Source organism: Ambystoma mexicanum, chromosome 6q, assembly GCF_040938575.1.
Source record: "Ambystoma mexicanum isolate Mex_15411 chromosome 6q, UKY_AmexF1_1, whole genome shotgun sequence".
Taxonomy (NCBI): domain Eukaryota; kingdom Metazoa; phylum Chordata; class Amphibia; order Caudata; family Ambystomatidae; genus Ambystoma; species Ambystoma mexicanum.
Window position 1 is genome coordinate 229790539 of NC_090937.1, and position 16399 is coordinate 229806937.

General features: G+C 45.2%; 1 protein-coding gene across 1 annotated transcript in view; it reads left to right on the forward strand.

Annotated features, from left to right (window-relative positions):
- Positions 1-16399, forward strand: part of SEC24D (SEC24 homolog D, COPII coat complex component) — a 658686-nt gene that overhangs the window by 108117 nt on the left and 534170 nt on the right. Inside the window, exon 3 of the mRNA XM_069630689.1 lies at positions 14839-14977. Within this exon, the coding sequence (XP_069486790.1) occupies positions 14839-14977 (139 nt within the window). The remainder of the gene's footprint in view (positions 1-14838; positions 14978-16399) is intronic.

Sequence of the window (16399 nt, forward strand, 5' to 3'; positions counted from 1 at the left end):
CAAAATGCCAGGGGTAGCAGAAGTGACATCAAATGACCCTTGACCTCCCGATGACAGCACAGGAAGTGATGTAATTTGACCCCACCCTCAAGTGACATCACAGGAAGTCATGGCAAACGACCTTCAGATTTTTTGGATGCATCTAGCACCCATGTTTCCAGGCGCTCTCATTTCAGCCAGATATAAGAACCGAGGCACAGAGGGAGGCATGATTTGTCCATGATTACAAATTTGGGGAATGCCATTTTCCGAGATTCGACGTTGGGTCTATATGTAAAACATACATAATGCAGTATTTCTAACAGGGTAACCAAAATCTGTAGAGCCGGCTACAGCTAGTGTATGCAACATCTATTGATCAATGGAAACAGAGGTACGTGTTATCTGTGGAGTTGCTGTGTTAAACAAGCCAAAAAATCACTGACCTCGAGAGGTGTGCGCTGCTGTTTAACCATGAAAAATGCTGCACAGGCAAGGCCTGAAAATTAAATCATTGACCAGGATTTAGTATCAACAAAATTCCCTGGTTATAAATGTATATATGATAATATTTTAAAATTGTTTATTGGCATTTCTTAACATTACATTCTCAGCATTTTCATCAGCATAACTCGCCAGCAGTAGCATTCTAACATAACAGTACAACAAAAACATTACGAACAAACGATGAAGGTCTCCGTTGTGTGATATACAATGTAGCTTGAAATGTGTAATGAGTGCATGATAGGTGTGGGTGGGGGGCCAGGGGATGAGGGGGAGGAAAATGGTGAAGTGTCAGTGGTCATTGAGCTGCCGCTCTCCGGAGGGCTGTTCTGGGATTGAAGCTTTGGTTATCAGCAAAAGTGGTTGCTCAGGGTGGTTTATCATCAGAGGGATGGAAAAGGTCCTATGTCAGGGTTTTCCATGCATCAAACACCACATTGGTGCCGTCCGGGGATCTGAAGACACCGTCCTCCCAAGCCTGGGTCACTGCTTCTACTCAACGCTTCATCTCCCTATGCCATATTAGGTACTGTGGCCCGTTCACCCGTTTCCAAGCCATTGCAATGGTCCTTCTAGTTAACACACAAGCCATATCCATAAGTTTCGTTATATGCTTCACTTTGGCCAGACGGGGGTTCATACCCAACAGGCATTCCTTAGGGGACCAGTCATACCTCGTTATTCCGGCTGCCCTGCAAGTGTGCTCCACTCTGGCCCAAAGGTAGCGCAACTTGGGGCATCCCCAAAACATGTGCAATAGATCCGCCTTTTCTGTGCTACACCACGTGCATCTGGGGGGGGCTTGTTTGCTAAATTCAGCTATTCTATAAGGGGTCATGTATGTACTATATAATACGTTGATTTTACCAGCCGAAACCTTGCATTTCTGGATACTTATCTGGGGAACGCTAAAGCTCTGTCCCATTCTCTGTCCGTGATCTCCTACCCCAGATTCCCATCTAGATTTCAGATCAGTGCTACGGGGATTGGGCCTGTCTATGAGTTGGGCATATATCTGGGATACCAGTCTCCAGCCGTCTCCCAGGTTGTACAGTAATGTTAGAAGGGAATGCGCCTCGGGTTCTTCAGGCCACTCGCCCCACTTTATCCGAGCTGTTCACCTGACTCGCTGGTACCACAAGAATTGCCCTCCAGGTATGTCATCAGTAGATTGAAGCGATGCAAAGTCCCTAAAGTTACCTTCTTCATATAAATCGCCCCATGTGTAAACCCCTTTTCTTTCCTAGAGTCTGATGTGTGTTAGATCCGTGCTAGATTTGCATACGTCCGAGATCATCGGGACTTCTGGAGAGTATGAGTGTTTTAAGTGCAGCAGTGCACTGGTTCTGAGCCATATTTGCCGTCCTAGGTCTACCAAATACTCAGGCGAATTTGAGGTGCCCAAATAAGCTCCTTCAGACGCAGGGGGGCAATCAAATGCTGCAATAATGCGGTGTCTGCTGTGACATCGTCAGACAACCATCGGGCCACAAAGCCTAGTTGTGCAGCCAGGTAATACCTCTCCAGGTCTGGGAGTTGAATACCTCCCGCTTGTGGTGTAGTGTTAGCGTAGACAATGCTAACCTGTGCCTACTTGTCCCCCACAAAAAACCCTTGAAAATTGTCTAAAGTAGGTGAAAACATGGGGGATTAATGAAGTAATACACATTTTGAAAGTGGTAAAGGAATCTGGGAAGGATTATCATTTTAATAATCCATGCCCTACCCATCACAGATAAGGGAAGCTTGGACCAGAAGCCAATCGATTTGCGTAAGGCTTTAAGTGTGGTTCCGGTGTTATGTTCGTTCATCAGTTCTGGGGTGTGTAGCACAGTGATGCCAAGATACCTAAATGAGGTTAGCTGCCACAGGATTCCCACCTCTGGAAAGTCTTCAACATTCATACCCCTCAAACCTGCGAGCTGGAAAAGACAGGATTTTTGTCTGCTAAACCGTTTACCTGAAACAGCCGAAAAATTGTCCAAAACCTCGAGCATGTGAGGCACATTCAAATAGGGGTCCCTGACGTATAAGAGAACGTCATCTGCGTACAGTGAAATTATATGATCTTGTGATTTTGTGGGGGAAATTATATGATCCACTCCGCCCAACCGGATGCCAGTGTTGAAAAATTGCTTCCTAAAAAAAACAGCGATCGGCTCTAGGCCCAATATGTAAACCATAGGAAACAACGGGCAGCCCTGCCTGGTACCCCAGCTTATATCCCATATCGAGGACACAAGCCTGCCAGACTTCACTCTTGCTTTGGTATTAGTGTAAAGAATGTTCACCCATTTAATAAAGCCAGCCCCAAACCTGAATTCCCTGAGAGTCGCCAGTAGCCATTCCCAGTAGATGGAATTGAATGCTTTGATAGCATAAAGTGAGAGTAGCGCGTAGGAGCCGCCATGTTGATCGGTCTGAGCTATAATGTGTTGAAGCCTTCGGAGGTTCGCCGTGGTGTTACGGCCAGGTACAAAACCATTCTGATCAGTGTGAACCAAGCCGCCTATCAGTCTGGATAGCCTGCAGGCCAATATCGTGGTCAATATTTTCACATTGTAACTAAGCATAGCGAGTGGGCGATAGGAGTCACACTCGTCAGTTGGTTTTCCAGGATTAAGCATCGGAATAATGAGGGTTTCCCTCATGCTTTCAGGTAGGACCCCTAGATCATATGCTTCCCGGAATACTTTAAGCAGTAGTGGTGTGAGGGATGCTTTATAAGTTTTGTAAAACTCTGGGGGCAGCCCCTCGGTGCCTGGGGTCTTAGAGGTGGCTAGGGATTTTATGGCCTCTGTGATGTCCTCTGCTGTGATTTCGGCATCCAGGGCTTCACTTTGTGCGGGCGTTAATTTAGGTAGACCAATTTCCTCAAGTGTGTCTAGGATTTCCTCCTGTGGCACTGGGGTGTCATGCGAATATAGATGGGCGTAAAATGATTTAAAAGCTTTGTTAATGTCTAGTTGTGTCTGGAGTAAGGTGCCATTTGCTCCTTTCAATGTGGTCGTGAGGTGTTTGGGATGCTCCCTTTTGCAGAGCCAGGCCAGTAGGCGGCCGGGTCTATCTGCTTCTGTGTGTGTCCTTGCGGTTCTAACCTTGTAGTCGAATTTGGCCAGTCTGCCCCATGCCTCGCTGCATTGACCCTGTAAATGATGGAGTGACTCCTCACTTTGCTGCGTGGCAAGGGAGGCAGATTCAATCCTTGTAATTTCGTCCTCCCACTGTTCCAGTTCCCTTCGCAATAGTCTCCTGATACCCCCAGCTTTTTGCAATGATTTCCCCCTGTATTACAACTTTGAGGGCCACCCATACCGTACCCATCTGATCCACACTGCCCTCGTTTTCCGCAACATATTTCTCCAAGGAATCCTGGAGGTCGCTCCTAAATGCCGGGTCCTTCAGGGCCTCAGTTGGCATCCTCCACAGTGGAATGGTAGGTCTGGGCCCGGTCACTCTCCACTGAATCAATAGAGGTGAGTGGTCCAATATGGATCGTCCCAGATATTGTGCCAATTCCACGTGGGAGTGACATTCCCTACCAGTAAATATATGATCTATCCTGGTGTACAGGTTATGTGGGGATTAGAAGTAGCAGTAACCTCGCTCTCCAGATTCAACTCACGCCGAACATCCGCCAAGTTTAGTCTCTTTAAAGCTAAATTCAGCGCGGTGGAGGCCGCTGCTGCACGATTTAAGGGAGGAGCAGATCTATCCAAATCCAGATCGCCAACACAATTGAAGTCCCCCCAGATGAAAAAGCTGTCTCTATAATTAGTTATTTTGGTGTATAGCAGCTCCAAATGGGCCAGGACATTACAGTTAGGAAAATAAGAATTCACTAAGCACACCTCCACCTGCTCAATATCGCCGCTTAATATCACATATCGAACTTCCGGGTCTGATTCCTGCTTATGTAACTTGAAAGGAATCAGGGGGCTGAACCATGTGAACACCCCGCGTGCAAATTTGGAGTAGGCCGCTCCAAACCCTTGTCCTCCCCAGTGCTCCTGCAACTTAACCATGGTCTCTTTTGTCAGGTGAGTCTCTTGCAGTAGTGCTATCCCCACCTTCTTCCTTCTTAGGTAAAATTTGATCCTGTTCCTACGAAGTTAGGTGCCCAAACCCCAGACATTCCAGGTTAATACTGTGAGTCGTGCTGCCATAATGATATTAAGACCAATTGCAAGGTCTGCTTCATACCATCCTTACTGTTCTGCAGAGGGACAATGCAGCAGCAACCGTCGGCAATATGGACAGCAAGAACCGATCCCCCAACCCCAAATCCCCTGCATCACACTCGACTAGACCTGGAGACTCTATAAATATCCAAACATCCGCTGTTATAAGCGGAAAAACAAACAGCAACAATAAACAACTGCTCACAGCTGCCACCGTAAATCGGTGGCGCTCAGGCGCCCCCCGGCCATCTGTACCTGTCCCGGTCATTTGGCGCGGGGAAAGTGCTGGCAACTGGCCTGCACTGAATATTCTGTAGGGAGGGTGGTAGTACACAGTACTCGTGGCTCAGTGGGCATTCCGTCCGAACCAGAAATGAAATTAGCATTGCAGTGATAATGAGGAATGGGACACCATGTTGCAACATCTTAAAATAACATGCATTCCAGTACATTCCCCTGTTCCCACCACCCTGGTCTCTCATCGTTCAGGTAATGGGTTCATCGTCTCTGGCTAAGTTGTTGTGCTCCAGCCACATGTTGGCTGCGTCGGGCGTTTCCAGGAAAACTGCTTTCCCTTTATCACCATGGTAGCAAGAGTGGGCTTCCTCCTCTGGGTCTTCTCAATGGCTCAATAAGTTTGAGGCTATGCAGCTAGGCTGTCTGTCCCACATAGGTGCGTGATCAGCCAACGAGACACCCGCTGAACCTGCGCGCCACTCCGTTGATTCGGTTAAAGTGTGAACCAAATGCCTGGCACTGCCAAGGTGGTAATTGGCGGCTGTGAGTGCTGGTGGGTCAGGTGGATATTCTATAGCCGTGGCCCCTCAGTGGATGAGGCATCCCCGAGTGACCGCGGTAGCTGAAAGGACTACCTTCCTCCGGGTGGGGTGCCCTGTTGTTTCTGGTGTGCACCTGGTCGAATTGGCTCCTGGTAGAGAGGAGTGCTCCTGAGGGTGTTCACACCAAGCGCTGAATATGTTCAGCGGCAGCATCGTGAATCCGTGGCACTGTAGAGGTGGTGGTTGGGCTGCCTGAAGTTGAAAGCGGTTGCCAGCAGTGTCCCTGGGGCTAGGTGTGAAGCCGGGGCATGAGGAGGTGCAGCCCCGGGCGACAGTATCACAATGGGCTGTACAGTGATGCCCGGGTATTCCAGTGGGTGTGTGCGACCTGTGGTGAGTGGGCCAGGCCACGCCACCCAATCCTTTTTGGGGATGCAACGTTGTGGGCTCCCTCCCGAGCGCGGTGGAGCAAAGGCTTAATTAGCCTTAACAGTAGCAGATCACGCGTAGTGTCCCGGGTGTTGCATAATCAAGAGGGGGTCCGGATCACTATGGTGCGGGACCGGGGCCCTACCATCCCCCCGCCACAGGGGAGCCAGCGTAAGTGCGATCTATGCTATGCCTTGGGTATTGACTCAGGGATGCCACGTACCTTGAGCCTGGCCTGGTCTCCAAAGGCAGGGTGCACCACGGCCTAGCTCGCCTCCAGCGCTGCGGATGTAGCCGAAATCACACTGACACTCCTCCCACACAGGCCAACAGCTCGGTGCCCGAGTGCCGTCCACGGCACAGAGGACTCTGCAGTCTCGGGGAGTCAGGGGCTCCCTCTCCCCTGTCCATCCACCAGTAATCAATGCCTCACGGGTGTCGCCTCCCTCGGCGCAGCAAGACCTTCCACTATTGGATGAGTGCAGATGTGCTCCCAAGCCGCCCTGCAGTCCGGGAGGAATGGGAAGCCGATCGTAGGGCCAGGGGCAGCTCTGCGCGGATCAGGCATTCTCTGGGCTTGCAGGTGTTGGTACACGCCCGGGCAGTTCTCCGGTGCGAGGGCAGATGCGGAGACGAGTCCGGTCTGCCGCACGTCTCTATGCAGGACGAAAATCAGCCGGTCACAGGGTTCCGTTTCTCCCCAAGTGTTCTCAGGAAACCATCGGTGCCATTTTGCAAGACGCAGGGAAGCCTTCTAAAACAGTTGTCGCAGCGGCTTCTTGAGTCCTATTTTTGTTCAAGAAGCGCTCCGGATGGTGGGGAAGGGGTTTATCCACCAAAAACTGTATTCAGCCACAGAAAGATTTATATTGATTCACTGCAGTAGGATCAATTTCAGGATCACGGACGGGAGCTCAAGAGAGTTGCCTCCTCACTCCATGCGCGCTAGCCACGCCCCCTAAATGTATACATGATTCAGCTACCACTACAATAGAAGAAACCTATTAGACTGGTCTACATGCACAGAGGGGAGTGCACCTGATACCTGATAATGTTATCATTGCTGGAGTATAATACCTGGGAAAGGTTATTTCCATATACCCAAAATCCCCCATAGTTTTTATGATCTAAGTGTAATTCTGGGTGCCAGAGAAAAAAACAAAAAAAACACCATTTAATAGTAATATCAATGCTGCACACATAAATTCATAGCACCACACAGTTATTTAAAATTGGAAACACCCACGAGTTGCTTCTCACCCAGGGACTCACTAGCAGGCATCAAGGCGCACACTGCACACTACCCCTTTGTCAGACCAAGTGGTGCCCAATTGCGTAGCACACAATTTGGCAGCTCCCCTGTGAGCCATGCTGTGGGGGCCCTCCCAAGATCCTTAACAAAGCACAGGGCACGCCACACCCCAGGCCGCACCACCACGTGTACGCAATGTCCATGATGATTATGCCGCTGCAGGGGAATGCACTACAGCAGGTGAAAGAAGTAAATGTTTTTCAATCAAAGCTTAAATCTTTAACGTAACATAGAGAGAAGGGGGCGGTGCCTGGTCCACGAATATACCAGCCACCAGTGGTGGCTGGTGAGTTGTTTTTTGGAGGGTGTAATTATTTGCTACAAGTATGTGATTGCGACTGAGCATAGAGAGGGAGCCTGAACTGACGAAAATGGGTGTGGGGTTCCTCTCGCTCCCCAGAGTACATGTTTTGAATAATGGGTTAACATGGTGCATTACACAGCACGCGTTCGGGGAAAATTGGGTAAAAGGCCAACAATGTGGGTAAAAGGCCAACAATCGGGTTTGTAGGGTGAAGGGTAAATCATGAAAAAAAAGTACAATAGATGCAAGTCACCAAACGTGCACAGGGCATTTCCCAATATATTTTCATGCCGGATCCTGCAATATATGCCAGTATAAAAAACATGTGTATGCTGGCTGTGCCAATACATTTCCATGCTGGCTCCACCAACATATGCTAGTATTCCCATATAAGACCATTCTTATGTTCACTTTAAGACATTTTTCTATAGTATCATTACTGGCACTGGGCACAAAACTGGCTCTGCCAATATATGCCAGTACTCCTTCGTAAGTACATACTCCCATTGGTTTGGCCATTAAAAATGGCATGTCACAATAGGAAAACCTGTCCAAACTGGTTCCAATGTAAGCCAGACTAGACCCATAAGAACACTTATCTTGCTTGATTCATCATAGATGCTCTGTTAATAAAAAGTCATGCTACAGTGAAGAATATACAGGCCTCTACAACAAATCATCAGTCGAGCAAGTTAAGACTACATAGCATGCTTGCTTTTTTAAAGATGCTGAGTAATAAATGTCATGCCACAGTAAGCAATGTCTAGCCTGACTGCACCAAAATGCCAGTCTAGCCAGGGAATGGCACACATTAACTTGCCTTTGCCCAAAAATACCAGTAAAACATGTAAAGTCAATAAGGGATGTGGCAAACATGCTCCAGTGATCCCCATTCTCCTAGGGCCTTACACACACATGCATTCCCTTTCACTCAGCGGTCACTCACCCATATATCTCCTCTCGCACTCACAGTGGTTTCACCACACAGGCACACACCATACCCTGCCCAGAACATTAAAAAATACACCATACATTCATACTCGTTCACCCTCCAGTCACCCAATCATACACCTTTTCTTACCTCCACCAATTGCATTTTCTACACAGGCACACATTCACCCAGAACATCCAAAAACACACATCACATCACTTCTCACTCACCCACCAGTCACTCACACCTTCTCTTACATCCACTTATTGCATTCTCTACACAGGTACCCTCCAACCGCCCACCCAGAACATTCCAAAACACACATCACATCACTTCTCACTCACCTACCAGTCACTCACACCTTCTATTACATCCATCCTTGCATTCTCTACACAGGCACACACTCACCAACCCAAAACACTCAAACACACATCACTTCTCATTCACCCACACACCAGTCACTTACACCTTCTCTTACATCCACTCATTACATTGTCTACACAGGCACACAACCCAGAACATTAAAACACTCACATCACATCACTTCTCATTCACCCACCATTCACATACATACAACTGACACACACTTCACACATGCAAAACACACATCATATTAAACAAAAAAAGCCTTCTTACCTTTTTCTTGCAGCTTCGGTCCATCCTTCCAGGCCCTGTCGGCTCCTCTGTGCCATACGTGCCAACATTCTGTGGCCAAAAAGATGTAGGATTTTTCTGGTTTCCAAAATAATAATTCCCAAAACAATGACATCACAGGAAAAGGCAAAGCATACATTCTTGGCACAATTGAAGCATTCTGAAGTACACAACCCAACAAACAGCACAAGATGGAAAGATGTTCACATTTAAAAAAAAGTATAATTCTGAATGGTAACTTAACACCAAATTCAATTACCAAACTTCACAGAAGGTAATCACACAGAGCTGGTGGGCAACGTTTGCCACTGCTCTGTAGTGGCAGCCTAGGCCGTACATATTTATTGGAAGTTGAACACTGAATGACATGGCGACTGATACCCTCCTTAGTGTGATAGGCAGATGCTGTGTGATGGTGTTACACTCTGCCACTTGAATTCACTGGTGGTTCACCTAAGGGTTGTCTTGGCAAGAGTGCAGGACAGAGTCACGCAGCTGTCGGGTCAGTGGATTGGTGTGAGTGCAATCAAAATAATCACCTACCAGTCCACTGTATAGACATACTTATTAATGTGTTGCATACTTTGTCCTGGAGCCTGCCTTAGAGTTACATAAATTACCTGCCACTATAAAAATCAGTAGGATCTGTCGTCCAAATCTGTAGTCGGTAGGACTGCTTAAAAAGCAGTAGCCTACTGCCTAAATCTGTAGGGTTGGCAAGTATGCTGTGCTGCTCACAAACAGGAACCAGGAAGCTGCGAGAGCTTCCTGGTTCCTGTATGTGAGCTGCAAGGAAGTCGAGGGAGAAGGGGTTGGAGCTGAACGTGGCATGTGACATGGGCCACATGTCACAGTCAGCTCCAACCCCTATCGAGTACCTTCCCGGCCCAGCCTTCACCCCAATGGGTGAGGACTGGGCCGGGGACCCACCAGACCTGGTGTGGCATGGCCTGCCACGCAGTTGGAGGGGCCGCTACACCAGGAGCACCCGTTTCTTTTGTGCAAAAAAAAGGTTGGGTGTGCAAGGGAGTCCCCAGGGGTTGCAACTATGGCCCCCCCCAGAGGTTGCAACTGTGGCCCCTCAGGGGTTGCAGTTGCGACCCCTAGGAACCCCTCAAATGACATCCCTCTGGTCTGGTCATGTGATTCGTTGAGATCAGAGACAATGAAAAGTTTTCACTCTTTTTTTTTTTTACTGTGTTACCACATTGGAGCTAGGTTCCTGCATGGCCTATGTAGACGACTTAGGTTTAGTTGATCATACTCATAGGCCTCCAGCGCCTTTTCAATGCACTCAGTTCATATTCTTTGGAAAGCGATCTGTTGATTAACCCCCACAAATGCACTCAATCTGCTTCTCAAAAAAAGCAAGAAGCAATGCTGGTTTTAAGTGGCTTCTTAACTCTGTTCAGATCATCCCTACAAAAGAAGTTTTATATTTGGGCTTTAAAATGACATCACAACAGAATATTGCTTTTGTAGAGGCTAATTTAGAGGGAAAAGTTTGTCTATCAAATGAAAAGATTGTCAAGCAAATTTTGAAGATTCTCCATATAACCTTTAATTCACTTTTATAAAGCGAACATTATTCCAGCTTTATTGCATGGGATGGAGATTGAAATACAGGATTTGCGTCTTAACTGGGTTCTGTTGTAAGTCGAGGTATTGTTAATCTCCCTAATTACAAGCAAGAGGAACTGGGCAGAGGAAATCCACTGCACTCAAAAACGGAAGAGTCCAATAATGTGACAAATTGTACTGTTTATTGAAAGCTTCCGTAACAGGGGTCAAGTTTTGTACAACGCAGCATTTTCCATTACTTTCTTGTCGGTTATAGGCTCGTCCTCGCGTTTTAAGGCATGGTGACGTCACAAAATAATGATGCATTGCAAAAACCCTAAGGAGGAATGGGATTGGTTAGTGAGTTAGGCTACATATGGAAAATATATGGGGTGAGTACCCTTAAACCCTATCTGGTGGCTCCTCCTGTGACCACCTCCTAAATGTTGCAACTACAGGTATGTCAGGTTAGTGAGCTGCCATTGGGCCGTGCAACAAAGTGTGAGTTAACATGGAAGGTGAGTAAGGATTGGTTAGAAAGGGTTTTCTCAGCCTTGGCATTTTGGAAAGTTACCAGGCCATGTGTAACTAATCAACGTTGCGAGAACCTCCCCCAATGGTGCTGCATGTACCCAACAAATTGCCATCTCGCCTTGAGGCAGAACCTTAGGCTTTGGACCTGGTATTACTTTGTGCCATCTGCCTTTGATTGGATGGGAACAACGGTCCCCGTCTGGCTCAAATTAATAGGCTTTGTATTTCAGGTTCATGTTACCTGTGTAGGGACCACAAACCTGATTTTCCAGCCTGCATTTATGAGGATTGTCAGCTTTTACAATGCAGGTGTCCTATCTCTTCTACTAATTTGAAACTTTCTGTCCTTGGTGTCCTTGACAAGAATATGCACTGTCGCTGCACTGACAGCTTGGTCTGCACGTCTCTGCGAAATCAGCACACCAGGTCTCTCCCTGTATTCTGAAGCCCTTTCAATGCCTTCCATTCATTTCCATGCGGCTGTGGCTTCCATCTTGATTTACTTGGCCACCAATGTTAGTTGCGTTTAGCCTCAGCAAGCAATTTATATGTATTTTTGTGCAACTTGCGGTTACTGCATTGCAAAGGTGTGTCTGTCCTCTAAGTGAGTCATAAGCATGTTCTTTGTGTCTGCAAGCAATTTAATCTAAGTGTCTGCATAGCTTCATGCAGGAATGCGTATGTGCTTCATGTCTAACGCATCAATGTCATAGTCTCCGTCGTGACGGCATCAGCTTTTGCAAGGTCAAAGTCAGTCCACCTGCTCCACTGACTGACTGCAAACTTATCTCCTCAGTGACGTCATCAGGATAGGGTGCAAATGGCTGTTTTAGTGAATAGCGTTTCTCACATCTGCAGTACATCGAAGATGGGGCCAGGAGCAATGTACATGTTTCTCTGCCGTTGAGATGAGGGTCGGATAGGTGCAACGAGAGCCACATTCATTTGTCCCTCTTAAATTCGCTTGGAGGGGAGATTATGGAAGAACATTTTTAATCTATCTCTCTTACAATAGCTTCCCTTCGTGTTGGGCTAGCCCTAATTTCATTGAAAGTTTGGCTAGACTGGAGCTTGGTTTTGGTTTATAGATTGATAATGTTTCCCCTTTACAAGTCCTTGTATGTGGATATGAGAACATTGACGGTAGGGGGAAAACACAGATCTTATTAAATTGAATAGTGCTGGTAACCATTTTAGACAGCTGTATTAGCTCTCTGAATGATGTGTTCACAAATCCGGGCAGTGTTAAGCTATCCATTATGAGAGAGGACTGGATAATTACAATTGAAAGGATGAGAAGCTATCGCTTACATACTTCATTATCCGGACTGGGTAAGCCTTTCAGAGTCTTGCCTTACTAATTACAGAAATTTCCAAATGCCTATTGTCATGGCCAATTCTTAAGATTTCGATTGAACCTGCTGCCCACTAGCGAAGTTGTGGAAGTTCGGTTAAGAGGGCAGAGTTTTGATGGTCAGTATAAGTACTGTAGAGAGAAAGAAATGAAGCAAACTTTGAAGCACATTTTAATCTCATGTCCCGCATTGCAGGCTCAGTGTCATTTACATTTAGGTCGGTTTGTAAGTCACAGTGAATGGCTGAATTCAGAAGAATTTTGGGAACGTGTGTCTTCTGGGCACGAGCATTTCCTGTGGAAGGTCTTAAAATGTTGAGTAACATAGGACTTTTAGAACGGTTATAATTGAGTGCTTGGGTAATAATATTTGATTTAATAAATATACTTCTGTCTTTGAATGTTTGCATTTTAATTTGTGTGGGTTTTACTTGTTTTGATGTGTTTATGTATGAATGTGTATGGTATGTAAAAGGTTAAATTGTCTCTCACTGTATCACAATAATATTTTTTAATTTTTTAAAACAATACCGCACCACGTCTTGATTAGAGAAATGTCCATAGCCTATCCACTAATTAGCATGGCATCCTCGGTGGCACCTGGAGCAGTAGTATGAAAACATCACTTAAATTAGTTAACATTACCAAGTTGGCTCATTGATGTAGGAAAGCCTGCCTGTTTAGTTTATCCTTTGATGTGCATCACTTTTGGAGAAAGAAGCCTTGAGGGTACCAACAGCAGGTTTTTAACCAGTCCAAAAGTAGCACATGGTATTTGAGGTAGTGCTGAAACAAACTGAAAACCGCCCTGTGATGAAACATATTTGATTCTGTTAGTTGAAGGTGTTTAGCCATTTTTCTTTTAGAAGTAGTCATGTTTAAGTGTGATTTTTAGCAGTTTGCGATTCCTCTAGACAGACGCAGGTGTAAATAATTGACTTTATATTAGGTCATATATTTATTTTTCATGTTTATCTCCTTGGTAGGGATCTGGTAAGTCACCTTTCTTTTTTTATGTTAGCATGTACAGCTTGAAAAAGGTATTATGCAGAACCATCTGATCAGCGGAGCTCCATTTTGATATTCCAGCTCATTTGTTTGGATCAAAAACAAGGGTATAGTTTTTTATTTGCAGTTTTTTAAAGTTTTAATACTAGCCCCAGTTGATGTAATGTATTGTGTTTACTTTTTACACCTGCCCCATAAAGGCGCATATTAAATGTAGGTAAGCTACTTGCTACTTATTTGGCAAATTAAACTTTGTGACTATGTGTATCTTGTTAACGGCCACAAAATGAGCACTTGCCACTAGCCATTGGCGAGTGACAATTGACTCCTGTCCATAAGAAATGGTGTTCTCTGTGTATGTGGAGGACTGAGGGGGCAGGGGACAAGAAGCCTGGCGAGCAGCTTGCAACTTTGAAGGTTTACCTGCTTATATGCGATCTTACCGACCACAAAAACAGAGAGGTACATAACATTGGACAAAACATTGAAAACACAGATATTTTGTATTTGTTTTATTTGGGTTGTCCCCGCAAACCCCCGTTTTCCACCCTTTTAAAGCCACCCCAACCTCTTCCCGACCCATTTAAACCCTTTACCTCACTACCCTTTATATATTTATTTAATCTTTTCGATGTTTTTCGGTGTTATTGTCCCCTCTGTTATGTACCACTCTGTTTTGTTCACAATAAAATGACTGGATACCTGTTTACCTTGGTTGTTAATTAAACCCTGATGCCTCAATGCTTACTTTTAATAGTAACAATCACTGATTTGTTACTATAGATGATTATGCACATAGTCTTTTGTATGGATTAGTGTAATTAATTACTAAATACATGTCTCTTGATCATGATGATCTTGCATACCCTTGCAGCGTGTCTTCATAAAAGTTTTCTTTTAATTCTTGCATGACGTTGTTCTGTGGCAACCAGTGGTATTTGCTTTCCCATAAGTCTAGCAGATTTTTTTTAAATGTGTTATCAAGAATGTATATATTATCATGTTAAATCAAGAATTTTATGTTATTCTGCGTACTGTCCCTGCTGAATTTGTAGGTAATTGCAGAGCACATATCGGAAAGAAATGCAAATGTGGCAGATAGCCATTGTGTAATATGTTTGTGTACGTTGCACGCATTTTATGTAAGTTTCATATGGCTTATCGTCATGCATCATTTAGAATTTAGTAGTCTGCTTTATAAAACGCTCTTAACACTTCTACATGTTCTCCTATATTGTTTATTGTCTTATGCCAACAATGTCCTCTGAGCACACTGAAGTACACTTTATGACTGTCCCTTTTGTTTTAGCTATTCAAAAATCCGCGGGGGCTATTGGATCACCACCTCCTACTCCCATTGGATCGCCACCTCCCACTGCTGTCAACAACCAATTTATCCATAATGGTCTTCAGAATGGGCCCAGTATTCCAGGAAATCAACAACAAAGGTGAGCTGTTAATTTGAGCAGAAGTTATGTTCCAATTCACTTCCGTCATAAAACAACTTGTTTCACTAAGTGGTCATAGCTCCATTCAAATTCTTGTGGATTAATCGTTTAGCATTTTCTGATTGCTCCAATGTCAAGGCAATTCATGTAATTGTGCGTTTGTGAAACACTCTATGCTTCCCAGAGTAGCTACGTATGTCCTCTAGTCCACCCAAGAATCTTGGAACTGACAAGTACCACACAAGAGTTTCTTATACACCAAAGTTTGAGAACTGGTTCAGAATGTAGGTGATCAGGTTTTTTCTATTTATTCCATGGGAGAAATTACGCAGTCTTGGACTGAGTCTGGTGAAAGACTCCACATGCTTCAGAGATCATCCTAACTTTGGCCATTTCCAGAGGGCAATGGCAACTTAGATGGTGCTGCAAGTCTCGTAGAAAGCAATTTTATTTGAGAGACTCATTAAATACTTCTCATACTCTTGTTTGTCTTCAACCATTTTGGGAGTGCTCCTAATTGAAGTCATGTCTTCAAAGGAAGCCGGAGAAAGGCGTTCAAGATAAAAGGCGGAAGACAACTTATTGAAAGGAAATACTGCAGCATGGCTGTTTTTCACCCGCCTACCTACTATTTGCAATTCCTGCAGATTGAAATGAAAGAACAAGAGGACCCCCTAAAATGTAGAAAGATGTTTAAAACAGTTCTATTTCTCCAGCCATTCATATATAATTATTTCCTTTCTTACTGGGCCCAACTACCCTCTCACCCTCTCTGACAATCTCTATAATTGTAACCATTACACAAAAGGATTCGGAAAAGTGACTTTGGTCCTTCTGCAAATGAACTCTCAACTCACCTTTACCACCTTCCAATCTTGTTCTCTCCTCCCCTTCATGCCATCCCTTTTTTTTGTGTGCCCAGAAGAAAACTGTTGGCAAGTGGTACATAAATAAATACATGTGATCACTGTGTAGTTTGAGATCTAATTGAAAACAAAGACAATGCGCTTGTTTTATTTGCACTATTTTTAGAAATGCTCATGTCTACTTATTTTCAATGGTGACCTGTGCATTTCAGGAGCCCCTTTCCATACATCACTGTGCGGAAGGCCCGTCTTGGTGAAATGGCAAAAAAAGAGAGAAGCATTTCCATTTCCATTTTGGGGATGCAAATGCTAGTGTCACAGCTAGGGTTTAACCCGCGCTGCCACACCTCAAAGAAAAATCATGACAGGGTCAGAATTGAGCCAGTCGCGATTTGCGCTTCCTCATGCGCATGTTTCAAGAGGCGCACCCACGATACAGAGCATTTAAAAGTGCATCCAATTTGTCAAATCAGGGTGCTCTTTTTCCTGAAATGCCCCCTTATTTAGGGAAATCTGCATAAGGGAAATAAAGGCATCTGGATGAGCACCTCTATTC